The sequence below is a fragment of the Gymnodraco acuticeps genome, unplaced genomic scaffold (genome assembly GCF_902827175.1).
Source record: "Gymnodraco acuticeps unplaced genomic scaffold, fGymAcu1.1, whole genome shotgun sequence".
NCBI classification, from domain to species: domain Eukaryota; kingdom Metazoa; phylum Chordata; class Actinopteri; order Perciformes; family Bathydraconidae; genus Gymnodraco; species Gymnodraco acuticeps.
Window position 1 is genome coordinate 6,734,819 of NW_022990271.1, and position 27,030 is coordinate 6,761,848.

At 41.4% G+C, this 27,030-nt stretch overlaps 1 protein-coding gene across 3 annotated transcripts; it reads right to left on the reverse strand.

Moving 5' to 3' along the window:
* Window positions 1-26,890, reverse strand: smad3a (SMAD family member 3a). 3 transcript variants are annotated; one of them, XM_034221188.1, is made up of 8 exons: window positions 26,154-26,890; window positions 8,823-9,016; window positions 8,399-8,533; window positions 7,639-7,764; window positions 6,554-6,766; window positions 6,304-6,441; window positions 4,247-4,391; window positions 1-2,673 (listed from the first exon to the last, which is right to left on the reverse strand). In XM_034221188.1, exons 1-8 carry the CDS (start codon window positions 26,354-26,356, stop codon window positions 2,550-2,552), a joined length of 1,278 nt encoding a protein of 425 aa, XP_034077079.1. In that variant the 5' UTR covers window positions 26,357-26,890; the 3' UTR covers window positions 1-2,549. The 3 variants fall into 3 exon arrangements, with proteins under 3 accessions (XP_034077079.1, XP_034077081.1, XP_034077080.1); XM_034221190.1 differs by lacking the exon at window positions 26,154-26,890 and adding an exon at window positions 11,350-11,687; XM_034221189.1 differs by lacking the exon at window positions 26,154-26,890 and adding an exon at window positions 9,150-11,295.
* Between the last annotated feature and the right edge of the window lie 140 nt (window positions 26,891-27,030).

Consider the following 27,030-nt stretch of genomic DNA (forward strand, 5'->3'; position numbering starts at 1 on the left):
TTTACAGTTTCATCACCACAAGATATATATTTTATTCATAGACCAGCAATAATACACACACATATAAAGCATCACATCCACTTTTTATAGGCAGAGAAATATAAAGGGTATATTTGTATACAAGACATCTAAAAAGACCAATTTAGAGCACATACATAAATCACAACTAATAACGATAACAGTGAACACTTAAAACAAGGCGGGAAGTCTCACTATGACTTGAGTTTATATAAATGAAACATTTGCTTGCAAAATATAACCAACTTATTACATTGACTATGGGGTAGGTCTGAATAATTAATCTGCATTTTTATCAAAATAAAAATCATACAGATTTAAGAAATATATTTGTAAGGAGCAGATAGTCATAAATTATCCCACCATTCACATTTAAAAATCTATTTTCCTCTCAATATCGTAAATAACATTCCAATTGCAATTTCCATCAAAATTAATCTTTCTCTTTTTCAAAAATGTTCAACCCTCCATTGGGTTAAAAAGAGCCATTTAGGGTAACAAATGCTGCGTTCAAGGACCCTAGAAGCTCTATGGCGAGCTGTCTCAGATTGGTAGATGCTACTTTCTCTGAAACCATCCCACCTTACAGTTTTAGGGTTTAAAAGTCATGATCATTTAAAAAGACATCAAAAATCTTTTGGCTTCTTCAGTAAAATCGTATGGCTTGGCTGTTCTCTAGAGTCCCTATAAATGTTAAAGACTAGCACCACGGGCTAACATTAACATCAATAGCTGGGTTAATGTAAATAAGTACTGTAAAACCATTCAAAATATTGTCCGTGTTTACCCACTGTGTCTTTGTTCAGTGTTATAGAACCAGAAGGAAATCGATCCACTTCCACCACAGTGGGCAGCTGAAAGGAAACGGGGCCAAAGCTAAGACTCTGCTTTTCTATCAGCAAAAAGCTTTTCTCAACATTTTCTTTTTCAGGTTTTAATTTGCCCGTTTCAAAACCATCAACATTATAAAGGTTAACGGTGGCAATATATCACATGTATGTACTGCATGTACATATACCTAAAACAAAACAAAAAATAGGGACATCAGACTTTGAGAAGCTACTGTTATTTACATGCCTCTGCCCATCTAAACATGTCCCTTTGTAAAGAGCTGTGCTTTGTCCTGAAACTGCCTCGTCCTCACATGTAGAAAAATACAAAGTTACATCCCCAGATCTGGAGCAGTTGTTTTTTTCATGTGTATGCAAAAACACGTTATCATTTTACGCTCCTACAAAAATAATTGGTAGCAAAATAGACTTTAACGTCTGAAGAGTCATGAATCTGTCCTTTTCACTGATTTCTGTACATAATTCAGCTGTTTGTAATTTTCACGGTCCTGAGTGTGCAAAAATTCAATATCACTGATGGCAAAAATAAGACCAATGTTATGGACTGCTGAGAGAGAAAATTAAAAAAGCAAAGGCATCTTCCTGCTCCCTTTACACAGCCCTCTGCACAGCACACACAAGTGTTCCACCTATACTTTGTGTACAATGTATAATTTAACTAAAAGTGTACAGAACAGCAAAGTATGTGAGATGTTTTCAAGTTCTGTGTAAATCATACCTAGTACACAAATACACAAGCTGCAAATTATTTAGCAAATTGGCAAATCTTCCTGAAATGAATACAGGATATATTTCATATAATCTTCTGACAAATCCACGACAGCTGTAAGCTACAACTGTAATAAAATGTAGTTTTCCGACATCACTTTACTAGCGTATTAACATTTAATTAAGGGCACCATCCTCCTGATCACATTTGAACAGTGATATAACTGATATATGGGTTTGGGCTTTGTTCTGGAAACTCTTATCTGTTGAGACACTGTGTTATTTGTATAACAGGCTGCATATGACAGTATGAAAACGTAAACAAATGTGGTTACTAGGCTTGCAGTATATTCCTTCACAGTGTTTACAAATGGCGGTTGAACATTGCCATTATATTATTCATTTTCAATCTATCTCACTGGGTCACATTTGTAAATGTCTTCATAACCTATCAAATGCCCAAATACAGAAACAAAGTCAAGTGAAATGCATAACACATGATAATTATACATGCTTTACAAAATAAATGCTTAAAAAAAATATTTTTTATATCCACTTTTCACTATAACATCTGTACAAAATAAAATGTAAAAATTATGAAAAATGAAATTTAAACAAAAGAGTAAAGAAATAAGAATCTCTTCCAATGAGAAATAAACTCCTCCCTTTGCTACAGCCTTTCTGGCACTTATTCATTGCCATTACAATAAATCTGGACATAATGTGGAGATCACACTAACCTGGTACTGCTTTAATGCACTTGTCCCCTTTCGCCACAAACAACATGAATATAAAAAGTGCTACTGACAGCGGGTGGGGAGGAAGGACTGAGTTACAGACTGAGGATTGGCTGAATCGGGTAAGGGTGGGGGGGGGGCTCATCGTCTTTCCGTAGTTGTGTAGCGTCTCTTGCCTGAATGCAGTCTGTGTGTTTTTAGTCTCTGACAGGAAGTGGGAGGATGAAGGGTTTCCCTAGGAGACGCTAGAGCAGCGGATGCTGGGAGAACCCATTTGTGTGAGCACCTTGTCGAGCCACTGCAGGGGGCCGTTCAGGTGCAGCTCGATCCAGCAGGGGGTGCTGGTCACCGTCTGTCGCCTGGGAGACACAGGAGAGCACAGATATGTGTTGACTACAGGGAAAAGCTGTTGAGAGCAAATGTTTGGAGGTAAACTTAAAGTAGGAGGTTTTGTTCATAAACATTGGTCACCTTTGTTATATACACACCTCTGAAAGACTTAAGGATGTACAAAGTGATGATAAGGTTTCTCCACTGACACATTTGTTCTTCATTATAGTAAAAGATAAACCTTAGAAGAGGCAAAATAAACAAAACCTTTCCAGACATTCAACCTCTTCACCTCCATATCCTTTGGTGATTGCCTGATTCCCCACAGCGTTCATACGAAAACCCTCTCTGCTTTTATCACAGACGAGAGGAGAGGCAAAAGTGTCCATAGTAATATAATGTATGAGTCTAAGTGGAGCTAAGTGACAGCTCTTATGCCTGAAGTGCCTGGGGAAAGACCAGCATCAGCTGCACAACACATTGCAGACACTGTAGGAAAAAAAGCAGTTTGTATTAGCTATAAAAAAGAGGGATTATATTTCCAAAAGAGTTCTGGTTACAGTGTTCCTCAGCCAGGGAAATAATTCTTGCCATCTTTTCTGACAAATCATGTAAAACTGAATGTTTTATCTGGTTTAGTGATAAACCAAACCCCATGTTTTGAGGCGAATCAAATAACCAACACCATAATCTTTCAGTCAATGCCAAGAACAACAGCAGGCAAAATGTATCCTGTATGTTGTTATACATCTAATTTAGGCGTTGGCGAGCCAGATGAACGGAGACACTTGCCAGCTGCGTGATTTCCCTCTGGTTTATGTGGTTTGTTTGATGAGTGCTGGCAACACAGCTTATATCTGAATTCATTTGGTGCAACAATTATAGTTTTTTTATTTCATTTTTTCTGGTTATGTTTTTTAAGTAGATTAAAAATGATTAAACAGGAAAAAGGAACAAAAGAGTTTAAAGAAAAACAACGGCGAGCCAGCAGTGAAGCAGACGGAGAGAGTGAGTGAGCTGTGGGCTGGCTGCTCCAGTAACCTGAATCCTGTTTTTAAGTGTCTCCACATGTCAGCATTTAGTCTGGACAGGACTGGTAGGCAGTCGCTCTCAGTGCAAAGGTTTCCCCTGGAGGAAATCTCCTGTGCCGAGCCGACTTTCAGCCAATCAGCAGCTCCTCGTGTATTCAGTCTCCTCTTTTCTTACTATCAGTGAGTCACACTGTATGGAAAACAGGGAGGGTGAGAGGGAGGGAAAGTCTGACAATTCTTTTTGACACAGCACATGTGTGTTTGCTTAAAAATGGTCTGGGGCCCATTTCTATTGATGAGGGCTCGGCGACGTCACGCACCGGATTCACCCGAGTGTGAGCAGATGCCTGAGAGCGGGGGCGGCCGGACTGTGGGATGTGATTCACATACTGTTTGTTTCTATTGTCTGTGTTTACATAAGAGCTTGATAAGGACTTTGCACAACGCTGCTTCTGACAAGTTGGTTGAGGGTTTTATCATCCGGTTAAGCAGTTCAGCTCTGGTTTACCGTTAAGAAAGAAAAAGTCATTGGTTGTCATTGAACCACAGCTGATGTGTGTCAACAGCTCACCTGTACTCGGCTCCCCAGCCCTTAACGAAGCTCATGCGGATGGTGCACATCCTGGTGAGTTGGTAGACAGCCTCGAAGCCCTGGTTGACCGACTGGGCCAGCAGGGCCGCAAACTCCTGGTTGTTGAAAATCTTCAGGTTACATCCTGTAGAGAAGGAAAGCAAACACACAAACAAGAGTGAAGCCACACCAACTGGTCACAATCACTTTGCTCTCACTTTATTCATTAGCGTACATAATACTGGAGACAGAGGGTTGGCTAAAACTCATCGTATACAGCAGGGGTGCCCAACCAGTCGATCGCGATCGACCGGTCGATCGCGGGGAGATTCCCAGTCGATCGCGAGATGTGTCTAAAAATAGAACAACAATATTCTGTTTTATCGTTAATGTCCTGTAACATAATCTTCCTGTGCCAGAATAATGCACTTGAACGCATCAAAGCTTTGTGATTGGCCGGCGTGACCCCATGTGTCGGGGCGTGGCTGGTGGGCAGTGGGCACTATTTCGCTGACGTTGTCCGTGTCAACAGGAGTGACAGTCCGCACACACACACAAGACCGCAATTATGGCAGAAGCAAAAGAGCCCAAAATATATAATTGTCACCCCGAGTGGGAGGATGATTATTCCAATTGAAAGTCCATCTGTCTCATCTGCAATGCGAGCGTGGCTTTATCGAAGAAGGGTAATTTAGGAGCGGCATTTCAAAACAGTGCACAAACGCTACGAGACGGAATTCCCTCCTAATTCTGCCCTACGCTCCAAAAGGGGAGGGGCCTGAGAGGACAGCTAAATGCACAGCAGTCCATTTTCACCAGGCCCAACAACAAGAGCAAGGCTGCTACCATAGCATCTTATCGTGTCAGTCACGTTCTTGCGAAACACATGAAGTCTTTCGAAGACGGCGAAGTTGTGAAAGAAGCATTCCTGGAGGCTTTTGGGGACAGTAAACAACAACAATAACAGTAGCATTTCAACAGGTTTTTGATATAATAAAAACTCAAGTTGGATACCGTTATTAATCAGCTGTGAGTTTTAGTTTGTTTGAACTTAGTCATTATAATTATTGTACAAAATGGTATAAGAATGCAAACTTAAATTGATTATAGTCTATTATCAATTCAGGTTAAGAAACTGTTGCTTGCATCCTATTAAAAGGCATTTATTTGTATACTCTACTAAAATGCAACAAAAAAGGGTTTGATTCTATTAATTTTGTCTTTTTTATTGCACTTTGGCAGCAGATTCCTGTGTAGCTTCAGATCTGAGTTGTCTTATTAGTAAGCCTCATTTATACTTTTGTAGCAACACTATTTTTATATAATGGCAAATAAAGGGTTCAGAGTCTTTTCTTTTTTCCCTGTGTCATATGTGGCAGCACTGTTCAATGTTTCTTGAAAACATTACCCACTGTGGTGACGTGTGAATAAACTCCAACTCTGTATCAACAACACTGTTGTGTAACTTCAGTTAAATACTTGTATGTGTGTAGATTAGAAAGAGGTAAGATAAAGGATCTGCAGTATTTTGTGAGGTATTAATCGTACAAAGGTCAGTTGTATACAAGTAGAAGTGTGTATTTACCTGGTAGTAGGCTGTCAGTAATGGCTACGCCTCTCTATTTGGACTGGTAGATCTCGGCAGACTGGCAACTTTAAAAGTAGCTCTCGGTTCAAAAAAGGTTGGGCACCCCTGGTATACAGTATAGCATTTTGCAGCGACACTGCATTGTGGGTAATGGATGGGTAATGCTCTGAATATTAATATGCTTCCACAAAGGTTTTATTAAAAACTTTTTTTGACCGCAATAATGTATTTAACCTACACATTTAAATAATAACAAAGTAATATGCAGTTATATAGTATAGTAGATAGAATAGAATAATGATATATAATAATTAAATAGTAGTAGGCAGTTATAGACATACAAACAAAGATGTCTCAAAAAGGTGCCCCATTGGTTACATTTAGCTGTCTCAGTTAGGGAAAACACAACTGTATTATTTTATTTGTGAGCACATGGGGAAAAAAACGTCTGTTTCAGCTTCACACTGACCTGGGGGGATTTTGCAGACGGTGGCAGGGTGCCAGCCATAGCGCTGGTTACAGTTGGGGCTCTGGACAAAGATGGCGCTGTCACTGAGACACTCAGCAAACACTTCTCCTCCGATGTAATACAGCCGCACCCCGCGGCCTTGAAGAAATTAAAATGAAGTTATGAGAAATTACAAATGCAGAGGGATGTATTGTTCGTTATTGGTATTAAACCAATCATATGTGCAGAGCGGATGTAAAATCCACAGTACCAATATGTCTGCGCGTTAGCTCCAGAGCTGCGTTGCGGTTGACGTTGGACAACAGGCCCAGGCAGAACCGCTCTGAGTTGGAGGGGTCCGTGAAGCCGTCCACTGTCAGCGAGGGCTGGGAGGCGTGGAAGGTCTCTCCTACTCGCTGGTTCAGCTCGTAGTAGGAAATAGAGCACCAGAAGGCCGGCTCGCAGTATGTGACTGGCTGAAGGTCTGACACAGAGAGGGAGAAAGATACAGTTCGCTTTCATCATCAGACCGAACTCAGAACAACAATCTAGATATCAGGGAGGCTGTGAATATACTTGAAATAATACAGAAAATAAATGCCTTACAGTAGACAGGATTCAAGGTTTAGAGGATAAGAAGTGCAAATCAGAGAAATAATTGCAGAAAACAGAATAGAGGGGATTAAAATGAAGAGCAACTGAAGCAAGGAAGAGGTACATGTGGGGAGAAAAGGGGTTGAGGTAGATGTTGAAGGGGGAGAAAAACCTAACCAAAGAAAACATTCGGGCCGAGCTTGCGTCACAAAATGTCAAATCCATACGCTGCTTCCCAGAAGCTTTTACCAGACCTAATGTGGAAACTTAACCCTCACTGGTGGGACGTGGAGCCAAAATGGTCAAATGACAGGCCTATCCAAGATCATTTTCAGTAACTTTCACTGGTTCTGGTCATTTGCTATTTTCCCCTCAACATGGCAACTCTCTAACAACCTCAACATTTCGTCCTTGGCTTTGAAGTCCAGATCAGAGCTGGAGTCTGCTGCCAAATGAAACTTGTGTGATTTTGTTATTCAACCAGAGGCTTTCCAGACAGGCCCCCCTGGAGTTTTCCCGTACTGATATAATAAACAACAGATATTGTCATTGAAGTCAGAGAGGGCTGAATGGTGTCTTGGCCTGTTCAACAGCGAAGACAAAGGCTTCTTTCATCACCTGGTTTCCTCTTACAAGAAAACCGACTCAGATCAAACAAAGTATTCCCACTGGGGAAATACACTATTTAAAAATGTGTCTGTAAGTGAAGGCATGCAGACAGAGAAGTACACAAACACACAGAGACACATAAACACAATTTACCTAAGTTGCTGTGTGTGGGTGATACAGGGTTAGGTGACAGGTTTGGGGAGCTGGTGTCCATGCTGTGGGTCATCTGGTGATCGCTGGTCTCTCCATCCTCACTGAGGTAACCTGGAGGTGGCGTTTCTGAAACACGCAAAAACAAACAGACAATCGCAACAACTTGAGTTCAAGGTCCTTCGAATATATCATTTGCAAATGTCTGCTGTATACGTATAGTAGCTGGCTGATTGAAACACTACAGAAGAAGACAAAAACACTGTCAATCTACAACATTCAATCAACATCAAATAAAATACAATTTAATGATCTGTTTAAAACTGATTGTGAGGTGGGAGTATGTTAAATAACAATTGTTGAACCGTTTAGATCGGATGCTAACGTGTTATCACTGTGTCAGACTGAAAGGGGTGAAGGCACTTAGAACCACAACTAATTATATAAGTCAATTATTTTTTACAGTGACAATGCAGGGAAAGAGCGAGGCTTGTCAGAGCTCAACCGAGAAACAAAAGATTGGATTTACTAAAAGCATGGACCACAAACATCTGAACTACTTCTGGTCCGCAGGATAAAATCTTCTCTTAGGAAGAACTTTTGATAGGTAGAGTGATGATGTGTTGCAGTGAACGAGCTATGTTTATGTTAACCGTTTGACCCTGGGATACATTGGATAATCACACTTTTTGTAAATAATTTGAATCCAAGTTATGATGTGAAGGAGTTTCTGGGTGGGATCCATGTTAGGCAGCATTAGTACCTGGTATGTAGTTGCACTGGGGCTCAATGCCTGCAGGGAAGTTGGTGTTTTCTGGGATCGAATGGCTGTAATCATCCAGAGGTGGGAACTCACTGGGGATCTCGGTGTGTCTGGGCACCAACACAGGGGGGAGGACTGTAGGATGGACACGTAGACAAACACAACAAGTAGTTATTAGAAAATAGCAATAGTGATTAGTTTCATGTCTGGGTAACATAAATAAACAGTGTAGTAAATAACAGGGGAAGTATTTGATTAGCTCTCTATATACAACCAAGTCACTTAAAGTTTGTAAATTCATAACTTTAGAGAAAAGGGCCCTCACAGCAAAATGAGATAAATCTAGACAAACGTCATCCATAAAAATACTTGGAAAACTCTATGAGGAAATGATAAGAAGAGATAAAGGCACTCCAGCTCGTACCAGGCGTCTCCACTCTCTGGTAGTGGTACGGGTTGACACACACTTCGTCCTTCTTGGTGTGGAAGGCGTACTCGCACAGCTCCACCGCCCGCAGCTCGTGGTGGGACTGCAGGTCGGGCCAGCGCCACAGGCGGCAGTAGATGACGTGAGGCAAACCTTTCCTGTGGGAAACCTGCAGGCGGCCATCCAGAGACCTGCAGGCGGGAGGAGAGGAGGAAGCAGAGATGTTCGTCAATAACCTTTCAAATGAAATACTGAATACCTGTATCATGATGTATTTATGGTAGAGCCAGATTTTGCCAATGCACAGCCATATAATAAACTCACTTGTATTCTGATCTTTCTTTCACACTTAAGAGACAATTCTGTCCTCCAAATCATCTTTAGCACCATGTGTTTACTATTGTTTTCCTCCGGGCTTTGACAACGACCTCCTGCTGATGAGAATCCCAGCTGTGCGGGCGCCGGTTATGAGGCGATGTCTTAGAATAAACATCCGCCTTTGAGATTTCATGTGTGTATAACAGGAGTTTCATTGTGTTGTTTAACATCTGCACTCATCTTGTATACAGGATGATGGTTAAGGCTTCCAGATAGTAATGAGTTATTGTTTGACACTACAGATTGTGATAATGGGCATGTAGCCTTTAATCTCTGAGCACATTGACCCAAAAACACACTTGTCATCTTATGCAAGAGGCCATGACCATTATGTCCTTTCTATCTATCTGTCTCACCCACTCACTCTCACACAGACGCAGAGTAGGGGTCACAGACGTAAGCTAAAGCCCTTGAAGGACAAATGTCAGTCCACAAAAAAACAAACAACTGAACTCTCAGCAGAGCCCCATCTGGGTCAGCCATTGTACTTCCTGCAAGCAGAGAATAGTGTTTGACTTTTTCATGGCAAAGGCCTTTATTCAAGTCCTCTGTACTTTCAAATGGACTGTGGAGAGTGTGTGTTTGGGGGAGGAGCCTTGAATTTGTAAAGGGTGTCTGAGTACGTTTAGTGCACACAAGAGCATACTGTACAGTTGAAGAGGAAAACAGGCTGTTTTGTATTACAAGAGGATACAAAACAGCCTGAAAGTGAGAGGCGGAGTGCACTCTTAAATACTTGCATGATAAGATTTCCCATACAGTGAATACAGTTGCCATCATTTGTAAACATTTTTAAAGCCATTTCTTTATTTAGCAGTCCAGTAGCCACTATAACAGAAGTGAAAGTTGACAACAGCTATTATTTGTAATCAAATACACATAAAACAGCAATGTTTTTCCTTCAGAAATAATAGAAACCTGACTCGGTGTCCAACGCTTTTTACATTCAGTTTTGTAAAGAATGTCTTATTTTTAAAGCTTTTGCTTGGTGTAACATTATTATATTTCAGAATGAGCTAAAGCAACACCATGCAGGTTGTCACAGCTTACACATAAAAAAGGGAAGTGAGCAACAGTATATTCATAATGATACAAATCTGTGACATCATGGCTAGGAGCATCGAAAACCAGGCAGATTTCAGAAACTGCGATAAATATTACTGCTAATAATGTCAACTTTTTAAAGTTGAATTGTACCTAGTAACATATAGTTTGATGTTTTTCAGTAAATGTTACTGAGGTTCTACTTGACGTGACTGGTGTACCTCTTGTCTAATGCCGTTTTCCTGTGTTTAGCATGTATTGTGATTTATTGGTTCCATTTCCCCTTACCACAATTCATCGTTTTTTGGTTTCAGTTCGTGAATGATGTGATCTTTTTAAGTCACCTCAATAGTCACCTAAATATGTTGTCACTCCTTTATTAAAACGAATTGGTCCTTGATTTGCAACCTTGTATTAAAATGATTGGACCAAATGAATGAAACACAAAGACAGTTGAATCCCAGCTACAATGAAAAAAATGATGCACGAGGCAAACGCAGTGAACACACAGACAGACGTTCACAACAATCGCAGATATTAACTTAACGGCACAAACTTAGCAATTACAACAGAACAGGAAACCATTCGTAGCATTGCTTCATACCATTACTCATAGTAAGAAACTTCAATGGTATCTTTATTAAATGGTATACAATCCATAGCGTTCACAAACCATGACGGTTTACTCTCTCATATAGTAGTTTTATTGTATTAAATTGTTACTGTGACCCCAAATCCCCAGCTGGGTGTTTATGGGTGGGATCTGAAGACTTCCAAGAATCCTGGCTGCAAGTTTTTAAACCTCTGAATCAATAAGGTATAATTTGTGGTTGAAGGCTGCCATCAGCATGTTTTGCCAAATAATTGTGTGTACATATTTTACGCAGCAGTCTACTGTGTGGTACTGTAAAACAAATGCATAATTTCACTATCAATCAATTCCTAGAGTCTAATCATTGAATTACTAAAAAGACTTGTTTATAGTTATTCATCTGTCAGCATATATTCATGTATTTATCTAATTGCTATTATTTATAGTTGTTACAACCAAATAAATATGTGTTTAACATATTTAAAGTTTTTAAACAAAAAGTATCCATACCACCGTCAACTTTTCAGACTTGCATTGATTTTGAATTCCATCTGCAGGGAGATGACAAGGTGACGAGATGACAAGGTGACGAGATGACAAGGTGACGAGATGACAAGGTGACGAGATGACATCTTTAGGTCATCTCGATACCCTTCTGATTGAGAACAAGAGCCAAAGCTTCCACGCTTCTCTGGCAAGAGACAGTCCGAGGGAAATTGATGTCCAAAAAGGGAAAGGGACAAATTGGTATAGATTTTTGGCCTCAGGGGAAATTGTGTCAACATCATGGTGTGTCATGACCCGAAGTGTCATGGCTGAACCTGACCGTTACACAAAACCAGCTCCATTTCTGCGAATGGTGTGGGACGCAATCTGTCTGTGCACACACACACCCACACCCACACACACACACACACACGCAATCACACAAAGGTATGAGCAACAGTAACATCAAATAACTGAATTATGTTAGTAATCTTCTGTCTGAAGGGGAAGTACACAAACTCCACATGCCGTTTCTGTATGTGTGTGTATGTATGGTTGAGAGAAGTGTTTCCTATCCTTAAATGGATTATCTGATGCAAAGAATTGTCATGTACAAATAAATGTAGCTTTAAAGAATACATTTGTATATAAATGTGAACATTGGGGATTTGTGAAGAGAGTGCAAACAACAGTGAAAGAGAGGGAAGGGAAGATAAGTTGTCATCTAGTAAAGTTATATTGTCGAGTGCTGAAGTAAGAAAGGAGGGTCCGGCTGCATGTGAAAGTGTGTGTGTGTGTGTGTGTGTGTGTGTGTGTGTGTGTGTGTGTGTGACTGACTCATAAAGCAGACCTAGACAGAGCAGATTGAGCTTCACTGAGCTCAGGAAGGAGGGGGCAAAACAAACACTCAGAGGCATGCCCAGTTACTCTCAGAGACACAAACATATACAATGTGTGTGTGTCCAGGCTGACCATGGTGCGAGCAGTTCTGAACACACACACTTACACACACACTCTCCCTGAGGACCTTTTGACATAGACTTTTTAAAACCCTCTGCCAAGCTTCAAATTCAAATGTGATCCACGCTCACTCAACAGATGCCAGCTGACAGTAAGGGAGCTGAACGCCTTTGAAAATCAACTTGATTTTTTACAAATATTTCTTCCGGAAAGGGGACATTTGCAGTACAGCACAGTGACCAATCAATATAATAAATAGAAACAACTAAACCACAAAACAACCTAGACAAAAACAAAAGCTCATGATCATGATTTCTCAATAAATCAGACTTAGACTTCATTCACATCCCTATGAGTTGCACAACCTGTAGTTTATGACCTGATCCTGTGCTGCAACTGTTACCGCTTGGTAAGTTGTTTAATTCCAAGGAAATCAAATAACTCTCCATCTTGGTTGGTTCTGATTTTCTGTTGTCTTCCAACAAAAAGTGTTAAAAACAAAAATTAAAATAAATGGTTTGGGATACTTTACATGTCTGCAAGTGCATGTAACATCCGGAGCTCTAGTCACAATCTGTCCTGTGAGAGCACAGGGGGGGGGGGGGGACAGGGGGGAGGATGGATAAAGAAAGGAGGGTGCTGCTGGACAATAGGACAGGCAGGCTGTCTCAGCAGCTCAGGGCAGCTCAGAGTGTCTGTGAACGGGCCCCTAAACCCCCCCCCCAACCTCCTCCGTCTGTCCCACTATCCTGACTGCCCTGCCTCCGTCCCAGCACCGAGTGAAGGGGGGGGGGGGTGAAGTGCTGAACTGGCCTTTGTGCCTTTCATAAAGTCTGTGGCCAGTCTGTGAAGCCATGACCAAGAGGAGCTGCAGACAAATGACATTTCCCCGTCAGCCGCTGTCTTCCAGTAACAACATGTGAAGACACAAATCATTCACTAACTCTGGAGAAGTGGCTGCAATAAAGTTTAAGTTATCAAAGCTCATTTAATGTTCCTTAAAACTGCTATATCTTCTACTGCAGCTATCCCCCAGCTTGAATTCATTTTTCATTCATGGGACTGTCCAATCCATTACTTGTTGTGCAAGCTTCAAAGAATCTGCAACCGGAGGACTGACATCAACATTAAACTAAAAGTTGATACAGTAGCAGTTTTCCCTCTCTTTCTCTCCCAGTTAAGTTTGTTCGAGGGAGGAGTTGTCCCTGAAATGCTTTTTTGAATCTTTTGGGCAGATTGTGCTTAACAGGTGTGTTATATGTATATCTTGTTATTTAAATATATATTTGTTTTTTGTATCTTCGGGATTGTGGGAAACAGTATTTCGATCTCTCCGGCTGTACACACAAACTGAAAGATTGACAATGAAGTTGACTTTGACTAGCACCCCGCGCAAGTGTTAAAATATTATCATTTCATTATGAAACTGTGGAAGCACTTTTGGGGCTAGTCCAATGACAACGATGAGTCTGAGCTAATGTTACAGTCTGAAGTCAGAGTGCGCAAATGCCGTTAACATGTAATATGAAACTGAATAGCTAGATAAAACGTTCCCCTTTCTTGTCCTTGATGGTGAAGGGACAGTTGGCAGTTAGTATTGGTCAAGGTATTTTTTTCATTTCATGGATATTTCCTCAAAGTGGATTTCCAAATTGATTTCAAATAATTTCTTATCAAGACTTTTTTGGTTTACACAAATATGTCATCATTATGGGGCAGCAGGGATCAACTGATCAAAGAAAAAAAATGCTCAAAGGGCAAAAATCCTGGCACGTGAGTCCATTCCTGTACTCACACAGAGGAACGTATTTCACACACCCCCCTCCCACTCTTTCTGGAAAAGCCATCAGCCTTCTCCTTTTCTTACAAAAGCAGGAGCGGGGTGTGAAAAAATGAGAACTAGGAATAGAGTATGAGAGAAAAGCAAGTCTGAACGTAACCCACAGGTGATATCATCGTGCCGCAGTGATCGGGGACCACTGAGGGATTTGAAATAAGAAACCAGCAGACAGACGACTGGCGAGGCTAGACGGCAAATACAGTTCTCAAAAAGCGGGGGGACGATAAAGGACTGGGAACCATTAGTTTTACTGCTAATGGTCAATGAGCTGAGCAGCCCCTCTCCCTTGCATCAAAATGACGAATGGTTGAAAATATTCCAGATTCAAGTCATTAATAAACTTCTCTGCACAGTGGACAGTCCACTTCAGCTTTTTCCCTACAGTAGGCTCATTGGACCAATGGTTAAAAAGTCCAACTTTGAATGTTTAAGCATTAACTGCGATATTATAACTATAGTTATTAGTTAATAGTTATAGACGCATCAGAACTATTACATGGGACTTAAATGGAAGTTTTTGATATTATTATTAAAAAAAGACTGATAGTTATCAATCAATCAATCAATGTTTATTTATATAGCCCAATATCACAAATGTTACATTTGTCTCAGTGGACTTTACAGTTTTACAGTTACTTTTTTGTAGTGCTTTTAAAACAGTCGTTTGCTCAGTTACTTATTCGAAACAAATGTAATTTATATATACAGTCTATGTTAATCCCTTAGTCAGTCCCAAGCTTACCTCATTGGTTGTTTATTGATTCAATATGTTTTTAGCTCATGTCAGAGTTTTGAAGTATAAGCCCACTGTTTATATTTAAGGTAGTGAGCTCAGATGTGCAACTGAGAATACTCAGAAGTAAAAAGTAGACATCTTCAACAACTCTTTTGACATTTGTAATCCGTCTATTGTTTTTACTGCTCATCCATTAAGCCTGGAGGCTATCCCAACCTGCACTGGGAGCCATACAGATACAGGTTTCTGGACTGTTGGAGGAAACCAGAGCACCTAGGGTTCCCAGCAGACCAGATACAATAAGACATAGTTAAATAACGCTAATGCTTCACAACCTAGAAGTTGGCATGTTGGAAGAATAACATTTAACAGGAGACATTTCAATAGTCAATCCTGATGTTGGTACGGAGCCTCGTGTTACTAATTGGATGTTTTTGACAGTTTAATGTCAGGGGAGCAAATATCTAGACAAACGTTTCAGGTTCTCCCCTTTGCCTAAAGTGTTGCTCTTATCTTAAGCGCTGATTAAATGATTACTGTTTTCAGACACCCTCATAAAATAAATTGCCTTTTTTGATATTATCATTAAAAAAAGGCTGTTAATGTAACTTTTGTGTAGCCTCCTTTAAAACAGTTGTACTTTTTCCAACAAATGTTAATTTATACAGTCTATGATGTTAATCCCTTAGTCAGTCCCACAGCTTACCTCATTGGTTGTATTGGTTATCGATTCAATATTTTTTGAGTTTTAAAATATAAGCGTATTATTTATTTGATAACAGGTGACTTTTGTCAACCAGGGTTTCCTTTCTAGTGAGTCCGGGACCACTGTTGGACTTTCAGTGTCAGAAACTGTTTATCTGTTCACTTGCACTTGGGTTGTTAAAGTAACCCCACGTTTCCTTTTAAACCACTGCTACTCCACGTTAAGTTGTTTTCTTGTACATATCCAGCTGTATGCACCCTTTAGCAGCCGTGGTGGTGGTGTTAGTGGCCAGTGGAGCACAAAGACCGGCTTGTTGTCTGGTGAATGTGTCTGTGTGTGCGTGTGACTGTGTGTTTCCGTGCTGTGCACATGCACTCCCCCCGCAGATAATAAGAAGGCCAAGTCAAAGCAGAGCTGTCTCTCTAACCTCCTCCACCCGCGGAGCAAGCTGAAAACCAAACAGCAGCCGACGCCCTCTTCAAGGCCCCGGCAGGCAGAGAGCATTCCTCTGAACTGACACACACACACACACACACACACACACACACCACACACACACACACACACACACACACACACACACACACACACACACAACACACACACACACACACACACACACACACACACACACACACACACACTACACACACACCACACACACACACACACACACACCACACACACACACCACACACACACACACACACACACACACACACACACACACACACACACACACACACACACACACACACACCACACACACACACACAACACACACACACACACACACACACACGACCACACACACACACACACACACACACACACACCACAACACACACACACACACCACACACACACACGTTAATTTAAACCATTCAAATTAGTTTCATATTCATATTGTGCTTCTTTTTTATATATAGCTGTTATTCATTTTTAAACATCAGTCATATCAGTATTAAAAATGTCTTTATATCACAATATTATGACACCATCCGTCTATCAAACACTAAACAAGCAGTAGGTGAAGCCACATTCAGTTTTTTTAGGTTAAAACTCTTTAGTTACAAGAAATTAAACATCATTACATAGCTCCTTCAGTCTTCAAAAACACACACATACACACACTTAGTGGAGCAGTATCCACTTTCTATTAACCAAATCAAACAATGACAGGAATCCTAAACCCAACCTTCAAGGGCAACTTAAAACCATCATTAGACAGCCAACCACACACAGACAGACAGCACACATAAACTCTGTGTGACCCGCTCTGTATCCCTGTCCAACAATGCTGTCTCGGATGACTCAGGTGTCATAGTTGCTACCTCAGCAAGTGTGTGTGTGTGTGTGTGTGTGTGTGTGTGTGTGTGTGTGTGTGTGTGTGTGTGTGTGTGTGTGTGTGTGTGTGCAGGGGCACCGCAAGGGATTTTGGGCCCCATGAAAAGATAATCACAAATGTTACTTAAACATTTTTTTTCTTAATGTTCTAAAATAGTTTGGGCCCGTCAGTCACGGGCCCTTAGAATCGTCCTAACTTTTCACCCCCTTACGGCGCCCTCTGTGTGTGTGTGTGTGTGTGTGTGTGTGTGTGTGTGTGTGTGTGTGTGTGATGAAGATAGAGGTGAGAGAATAACAGCACGGTGGCAAGGACCAAATATACTTCATTGATTAATGTACATGATACTCAATCAATCTTTTAAAATCATTTTTGCAAACACTTGTTTCTTCCATGTATCAAATGTTAATTAAAGTGACTATTTAGAATGTTGTTTGGATCAAACCTAACATTTTGATCAGATCCACTTGGACTTGAATAAATTGTCATTTCAAGGTGTTCAAATGTCTCTAGACCAAAACCAATCATTCTACCATCTCTGACCACAACAAGGAACCACAGCATGCATCAAATATGATGACTAACAACTGATTCACTGGGCAATAACGGTAATATAAAAAGATTAAACACAGTTCAGAGAGGAAATATGCATTGATAAAGACATAATACACAAACTATGCTAATGACAGGATGTGACGGACTCTGTGCATACTGTATGAACAGGATGAATGTGTGGCATTCAAACAGCTGTACACCCGATATCCTCCCAACACAGGAGTTGCAGTTAGTGTGTCTTTGTGTAGTTGATCATCCAGACACTTGCAGACACACTTCTTGTGATGCTGAACTGCTGTCTAGCTGGAAAAAACAACCCAGCTCGGCTATTATCGTGTTTCTTTTTCTGCATGCGAACCACAGTAATCGCAGTCTCCCTCTGATAAGCTTGAGAATCCAACCTACCTTCTCTTGCCAAATATGTTGTCTCTTTCTCTTCCTTCATCTAAACCCTGGGCTTTCTGGTTTACCTTTCTCTTTCAAATTGTTATCCTCTTAACTTGTTTCATCTCTATCACTTTAACTCTCTCTATCCTGTGTTCTACCGTCTGTAATTTATGTGTCATTAAATCTAGATCCCCCACTATGATGACAGGCCCTCCCCTGCAGCACCAGACACAACACTGGGAATCCCCAACTCCATTTCTTTCCACTGTAGTCACCCTTTATGACATACCTTCTCTGCCCATCTCAGCATGCCATAGAAGTATACACTATAGCATGAATCTGTCGGATAAAAAACTGTCGGATAAATGCACTTGTATGTTGGTACCAACCCGGTAGTAGGTCTGGGAAGAGACAATATAATATAGTTTTGGTAATGAGAACAAAGAGATATTTCTTCCAATACCTGTCTTTGAGCTTCAGAGAAAACAAAGTGTTCTACAAAAGTGTTAAAAACTGGTTCCATTTCAAAACTATTTGATTAATAAAATAAGTAAACAAGACTTGATTCAAAATGGTAACCGCATGTTTCCTATTGTTAAAGGATTACCACAAGACTACTCTAGGATTGGCATCTATTGGTTCTGACTTGTGATACGTTCTGGATCACAGACACACCTCTACATGATTGTGTAGCACTGGTTTGATCACTCATTCTTTCACAGCCTGAGTAAATGAATACAAAGAATCCTCTTAACCAAAGTGTCAGCAAAACCCCACTTAATAAGAGACACCGTTTGGACACAGGTCTCTTCCTGTGAATGCCTGGCAATGTGTATATGAGTAAAGAGTAAGGGTTCCTCTCTTTTGCAGTCACTCTCATTCTGAGTCAACATTATGTGGTGTTCTTGTTTTAACCCATCTTTTATTTCTGTCCCTGGGATTCCTTCACTGCCTCCCTCCTGCCCTGACATGCAGCGTTGTGAATCAGACTGCAGTGTTGCTGCCAGGAGGGATGTGTGTGGACAAGACCAAAGCACTCCCCAGCACTGGCCAAAACCCAGACTAAGCTAGGGTAGGTAGCTGTTAAGGAATCCACTACCCCAGGCTCTGTGGAGAGACATAACACACACATACACGCAACACACACTCATTTATCTGAATATACTACCCGTTTCTTCCCACTGAAGTAGATCATTTTGCTGCTCTGCAAGTCCTATGTAAACTTTTAAACCACTTTTAGACAGAGTCTGAAACATTGTTGTGTTCATCTTAGTGTTATTAACTGTTCGGCTTCCACAGTCATACCATACGGCCTCTGTTTAAACATGACAGCACCATTACAGATAGGTAACTACACAATGTCTGTGTAATACTTGCCTTTTTTTGCCCAATATAAATGTCAATATCACACTAATTTTCCATCTATCAAAAATAGTATTGCATATGTTGTTTTGTATAAGTCTGAAACTACTAGATTCAATTCTTCAACTGATTTTACTCCCCAACTAATAATGAACACTTGTTGGTACTAGCTTCTTTAGAGTTATTATTTTCAGTTTTTATTTGATTTAAGTTATTAATTATACATTTAGAAGAGAATTGTTCTTTCTTAAAGTGTTATTGTAAACAGTATGCAACCAAAAAGGTAAATATATGAAAATGTCCATGTGTAACAGAAAACAGTGCATGTGAAAAGGCGTGTTAAATCTGCTTTAGTCTGGCTGCTTAGTTACAAAAGAAACATGCTTTGTGAGAGTCAAGGTTCTGCTGATGACGTGGATATATTTGCAGTAGATAATGACAATGGCCTGTAGGACATTTTCAATATATTGCCTAACCCTAGTAAGTATTTGTTGTTACATACTCTAAGTTATGGGGGCAGAAGCCGCATCTACTGTCAGTGTTTTGTGTCATACTAAGTCAGCAATAAAAATTACAAAAAGTTAAAAAATGCAAACTGCAATGACAAATAGTGAGTTTGAAATCGGCCAAAGTTTTCCTTTAGAACACGGGGTCGCATGCGGCCCTTTAAGCCCTCTGCTCTGGCTCCCTTGAGCTTAGACAAAAATAAGAAGGAAATAAAATAAAGTATTTGTAGGACTATTTATATTTTGTTGCATGGTTGAAAATGTTTCGTATCTTGTATTTTGAGGTGATACTGTGACACATAAATAAAAAACAAAACGGTTTTAATTAGGTCAACTAAAATATGCGTCACATCCTGCTACGGTCCCGCGCGAGCGCCTTTTCTTGCAGGCGAATAACCTGACCCCCGGCTCGATGAGCGAACTATGGATACATCAAAGAAAAGTATCAGAGGAACACAGGATTTAATTCTGTGTGGACAGAGTTATATGCTTTCACAGCAAACGATGCTGGTTTACCGGTATGTTTGATATGTAGAGAGAAGTTGTCAACGGTGCTGCAGCCTTTACGTATCGAGGAACAACAAGGGAGAGGAAGACAGCTGATGATCTTCAGTCATAATTCAATGGGGTATGTAATTTATTTCAGAAAACACTTTTTGTTATATTCCATGGAACGTCCCAATAGCAATGAATATATTAAATGCTTTGACAATAAATACATACAAAAATTCATCTCTGGAAGCCGTAGCGCTGTAAAAAGCATAACCAATCATTTTAGCCGACCCGGCTAAAGTAACTGGATGGCCTACCTGCCTGTCAGCCTTCCATCTGTGCACAAACTTATCTCGTGCCCTCATTGGTCATGTGCGCGTTCGTGTATGTTGGAGGAGGGCCTCTGTAAGAAAGTCTGAAGGAAGAGGCATATTTTTTCCGGTTGTGTACTTTCAAATTCTAGCGCACTCGAGCTGGTTTCTCCATTCTTACCTACCCTACCTTTAACTCTTTTTAGGGTGCAGCTATATGTTTTATTTATTTCAAAGTGGGCCCATTTTAATAATATTTTTTTTCCTTCAAATGTGCAGAGGACTCCACAAGTGCTGTGTTTAATTTATTTTAAAGTAGGCCTGTGTATTATTTTAAATTCTCCTTATAAGAGTTCTTTGTTTCTTATTAGAGGTTAACAGTTTTTATATCATGTAATAAATAGCCTAATAAATGCAAAAAAACTGTAGTTTTGTCTGATATAACAAACTATGAAATATGTTTTGTGGCTCCAGACAAAAAAATGTTTTGGAAAAAGGAGCAAAATGGCTCTTTTGGTCAAAAAGGTTGCAGACCCCTGCCTTAGAAGGTATAGGACCTTCATCATCGAGGTAAAGATAATGTAACCATTTTTACCATCAACAATGACTATTGTTAGAAAACAGAACGCAAATAGTGGCCTCTTGTGTCAAAATCTGGTGTTTTGTTGACCGATCAAACCAATGTGACTGATTCCCTCTAACCCTGACTTTGTGGTTAATTTGAATAATCTGCCCAAGAGACGGACAGCAGTCACAGCTCCTGTGAACCAGGAGGGCTTGTCACAAGTAAGGCAAGTTTATTTTTATAAACGTAGGGATGCTCTGATCGCCAATTTTGGGGCCGATCGCCGGAATCAGTATCGCCCGATACCGATTGCCGATCCGATCGAGTGGGCGGGGCCTATGGGGATCTTCCATTTAAAAAGTGATGTTCAAAACTCAGTTAATGGGGCTCATTCACTGGCACTTCCACAAACAACAACCAACATAATTATTACATTCAAATGAAGTACATTATTCAAGTTTACATTCAATTTGGATAATAACACGGGAGAAATTAGCGGAAGCGCTCTCTTTTCCTCTCCCCCTCTCTCTTGACAGCCTGTCAGTATCGTCTCATGCAGCTCGCTGATCCAGTAATGAGTGACCCGACAGTGAAGAATACCTATATTAATAACTAGTTTAGCTTGTTCCAGAGGTAGATAAAATAGCTAAGTGTGTTAGGTCTAACTCTTAGTGAGTGTTTTGCTCTGCTCACCGGTCCGTCACAGCGGGTGGAGCTGCAGGATTTCTGCTTCACACACGTTGCATACCGCTTTCTTTTTCGGACACCTTAAAATAGTGCCAGACTGGTGAAGCCATTTTGGCGAGCTTGTTTTGCCGCGCACAGAGAAAAGTGTCATGTATTTTACATCATGTGATCGGCTCTCGCGATCTGCATTTTTAGAGAGCACCGATCGATCGGCAGAGAGTGAGTATCGGCTCCGATCGATCAGCGGCCGATCGATCGGAGCATCCCTAGTCACAAGAATATTTAGTATTGGGCAGCTACAGTATAACCATCTGAGATATAATCTACCAACCTACAGATATTAATAAAACAGACCTGTCTTTTGTTTATAAATGTACACAAGTCTCCTTGAACAACATTGTTAGTCATGCTTTCACATTCAAACAGTGGGTGCAGGCCACCACCAGTGTTTCCACCAGACCAGGGCTGAGAGGGCGTCCACCCCGAGAGCGGGGGGGGGGGGGGGGACCGCCGCTATCGGGAAACGATCTTCAATACTCCGAAAATAATTCCACCAGACTCCTTTGCCCTCCAATAGAGGGATGTCCTTTTTCCTTTTCGTTATTTCAGCGATAAAAACTCTCGATCTTCTCTCGAATTATAAAAAAAAATGTTTGGACGCCCTCGGCTCGAATTCAGGGCGTCCCGAGCTTAATAAGGGCGTCAAATGATGGCAAGACGCCCCCCTGGCGGAAACGCTGGCCACCACACTTCACATCTAAAGCTCCTTACACACCGAGCCGATTTTAGGCATCGATAGATCTCGGGCCGTCGATGAGCGTCGTGTCGCCCTACTCAGATTGGTGTGTACTGCACCGCTGTGTCTTTTCGGCCGTGCCGACACCTTCCGCCACCGATTCAACATGTTGAATCGGGAGGCCGACGGCCAAAGAAATCACTCTGATTGGCTGTTCAGATAGCGAATCAGTGCATGAGAAGCGAAACGGAAGTGAGGGACCCAAACAAACTATTAAGAAGGCAAATCTGAGATTTCATTTAACTCCAGCTCTCGGGAAAGCCCCATGAGCTTCTCGCTGTAGATTGAAAATGGAACGCACACGCTATTTGTTGTTTGTTTGTATCACGCAGTCTGTTCTTCTTCTCTCGGTGTATCACGCAGTCTGTCTTCCGGTTGTTGCCTCTTTTGAAGGACGAATACACACTACTGCCGCCTGCTGGTAAGGAGAGTTATTGCCACTCACGCATGCGCAGTTCGTATGTGCAACTTGGCCGTCGGCTGAAGTCTTTGCGGTGAGTTCCAGTGCGAAACATGGCCAAGACGCAGGAGACGTGAGGCGACGTGAGCCGACGTTCCGTCGGGACGTGTTCTTTTACACACCAATGTTTGTGACTAACTAAAAGGAGAAAGAGGGTGGAAAGGAGGGAGGGAGAGGAGGTCAACACCACAATTGCTTGTTGTTGAGTGACTAAGATTTGAATTTGGGCAGCAGCCCCAGAATTCACTTGTGAGGGAAAAGTGAAAACAGCTCATTGTGAAAACCTCAGTGACCTAAAAGGCAAATAAAGCAGAAGCTCTGCCCAACTGATAGGCAACGCACTATATACTGGGAAAGCCTTCAAATAGAAATGTAAATCAAAGGGACTGTGACTAACTTTTTCATAGGACACAGACATTATCTCCAGTGTAAACAGATTGTGACATACAGACACATTGCCTACGCTAACCACCCACATCCAGAAATAACTTGGAACCAAACTCACCAAGTTGTGATACCGTGGCTTCAAACCAGAGACTGTCATGATGATGCTTTAAAAATGTCATCTAGCAAAATAAAGACTTAAAAACTGACATCTGGCTTTCCCAAATCTGTTAAACATCTAAATATTACTACTTGGCAAGGTAGGTTTGACAGACTTAACTTTGGACCAAACCTATAAACATCAGTAACTTTGTTTGACATAAATGGGGCGAAGCCTGCGAGCTAGTTCATGCAGTCAACTCGAACACCAATCATACATTAACATGTGACGCACCTCGTCCCCTCTTACAACCAACCAAACACATTCTCCTAAACATGCCGCTCTATTTAAGCTGCCAGGTCTTCCTGCCTCTGGCTCGCTATGCTGCTGCTGCCACTGCTGTGTTCACTTGCTATTGCTGCGTTCATGTTCCTGCTGCTCGCCTGCCCCACCACCACCCCAGCTTCCACAGGCTCGGGGGATAGTTATCTAATCATCACTCAATGTTCTTTGTAAATCTGTGGAGTGATGAGGCACGAGCCTAGACGCCAAACTCAAACTATATGCTGCTTCTAATACACATATTAAGAAACACGTGAGTTGTCTGACTGAACTAGAAAACATTAGCCTTTCGATTTCAAAATCAGCTTCTGGTATTTGGCCCTCTAGGATATCTGATATCTGAATCCGCAGTGATGAGTGAATCACCTGTTTTCCTCATTTCCAATAGCCATAATCCTACTTTGAAATTCCCCTGACAGATACTTGATCTGCTAATCCACCACCTGATGCAACAATTGACTGGATCTATGCACAGCGGACTGCTTCCCTCGGCACTCAGCATCACGGCAAACTGTCATCAAGAGGGGTAGCGATGAGCCCCATCAGGGAGTACATGTGTCAGAGAGATAGGAGCTGACCTCCTCACGGACAGGCCTGAACACGAAGGCAGCTGCTGTCAGCGAGCCACTGTGCAGGGGAATTAATAGAAACAGCAGCTCTCCAGGGACACTGTTAGCCCACACTGACAACCAGATCTGATCTGGGGTCATCTTAATACACTCCCCTTCTTCCCCTCTGCATTAGTGGTGGTGAATATGAAACCTGGATCATGACAAACATTATTTAACTTTCCGGGTAGGCTTAACTCTGAACGCTGGTCCAGGCTGTGATATGCACACTTGGGGCAATAAAGAATGTGGGAGTGCCCGGTGAATGGGGTTCAATATTCATCTGACACACAGTAAGCTATTACATCTGCATTGACCACACATGCAAGTGAGACTTTCCTGAACGGAAGCAATACTTCGAGGCCTTTATGTGTTACTTATAACTTGAAAATCAGAAGAAACTTAAGAATAGCTGTGAACATACACTCCGTTGCCATTTTTCATCAACTGACTGGAATTATTGAAATATAATATGATAAAACTAATACAAATCCAGCTTTCATGCAACTCATACGGTTCAGTTTTGTTAAAATTGTTGATGGGAGGTGTTCATTTAATGTCATCCTTATTTTGGAGGGTTTCTATTGTGGGGTTGTTGAATTCTGTTGCACTATAGTGAGAGTCCTGTTCTTTTATTTGGTCTTCAGGGGCTCATTTAGGACTTATTTTATTACTGATACACCTGTTAATTATTCCCACATAGTTGTATGCTGGAACCTGGGAATATTTGATCAATATTTTCTTGAATAGAAGAAGAGACTTCTACGATGCAGCTGTACACTCACACTGTACATGCGGTGGACCACAATTCCTAGGTGTGTTATTAAACTGGGAGGTGAGTGTAGAGAATGTAATCCATGCTGCCCTCTTATATCTACACAGTCCATTCATGCTGTAAATTGGAGTGTGTACTCTGAGAGAGATCTGCGAAAATTAACACTCTTTTGGCAGACATGGTTTGTGTTTACAAAGCATCTCTTGCCTGTATCATCCTGTCACTATGGCAAGAGAGCTGATGTTTATAAGTTAGCTGAATGCTTGATAGTGAAGAGCAGTAATGTGATGTTGAATGTCAGAGTTGATTTTTGGTTAAAATACTCTTTTGATAGACAATTAAGCCTACATAGATGCATTGAGAGGAGAGAGACAGCTGCACAGACTAGCCCACGCACTCACACAAACCCACAGCGCTAGAAAGTGTCCCAGATTAAGGCCAAGTTATATAACATGGACTCCATTGGTGCTTCTGCATCGCATGTGCGTTGCTCGCTAGGCCTACACATTATATCCTTATTTAACAACATGACTCCAGTTAAACTTCAATTAAAAAAAACTCTGCACAAAAAGCGTCTCTTGGGCTTAATGAATGATTGCATTGAAGCTAACTGACATTTGCTAGCTTTCTCTATGGACCACTGCTAGCTCGTTAAGCATTGCATTAGCCACAATGATACAGTATAATTAAACATTTGCAGGAGTTTTTAATATTGTCGCAAGACAGGAAGGGGAACTTGTCAGTCAAGTGAGGATGCCATACATATGTGAGTTAAGGTGCTATAGCTAAACACTGGGATAACATGTGAGCTGTTTTCTGAAAATAAGCTGTAATTAAACGTCTGTATAAAGTATCCAACTCAGCAAAATTCACTGTGATGCTGAGTTCACGGTCCCCATCACTCTGCTTACCTCGGTATGGTGATGCATTTTGTGTTGATATTCTGGGTAGTGATTGCTTTCTCCAGCTCGTCCAGCTGTCCCGTCTTCTTCAGCTTCTTCACTAGACTTTTCACCGCCTTTTCACACCATTTCTCCTCCTGTCCGTTTTGCTCTCCCTTCTTCCAGCCCAAAAGTCTTTTAACAATGGGGGGAGTGAAAGGCAAAATTGACATCTTGAGTTAAGTTTAAGTCCTTCCAGTGTCGAGAAGTCCCGGTGGGTCAGGAGAAAAACACGGAAACTGTTCTGCAAAACGGCCCAAACAGTGGAGGCGAACGCGTTATTTAGCCAAAAGACAAATTGTTGTTGTTTATTAAGCGAAACACCGACGCATCCCGGAGTTAAACCCTCCCGTTTTAGCGCACTCCGTCTGGCTGGAGCTCAGCGGTGAACTGTGCACCGGTAGTCTGCTGCGGCGCTGTGGATCTAGTGCTACTCCGCCGCCGAAACCTAGTCCCCGTCCTGCACGTATTCAATCTAACAGATTTTCTACATACACCCAACACGAGTCCCGCCCAAACTACGTATTTAACTCCAACCAGGTTCAAGCAACGAACTGAAAGTATTTTATCCGTTTATTTTTGTCTTTGCTGCCTTAACCTCCGATCACCAAAGTTTTGCTGAGTTCATCCGCGGTGCTGGGTCTCCCGACTAAAGTCTGCATCAAATGCAAATGCAGTCTGAGCTGCTGCTGAGAGTCACCATTCAATCTCCAGACTGCACAGCAGACCTGCGAGAGGCCAGGCTGAGCAGCTGGCCAAATGTGCTGCGCTGATATTGCACAACCCCTTTCTTTTCTCTGCAATTGCTTGCTGATGAAAGTTGCATGGGGCTGTGTGCCTAAATGAG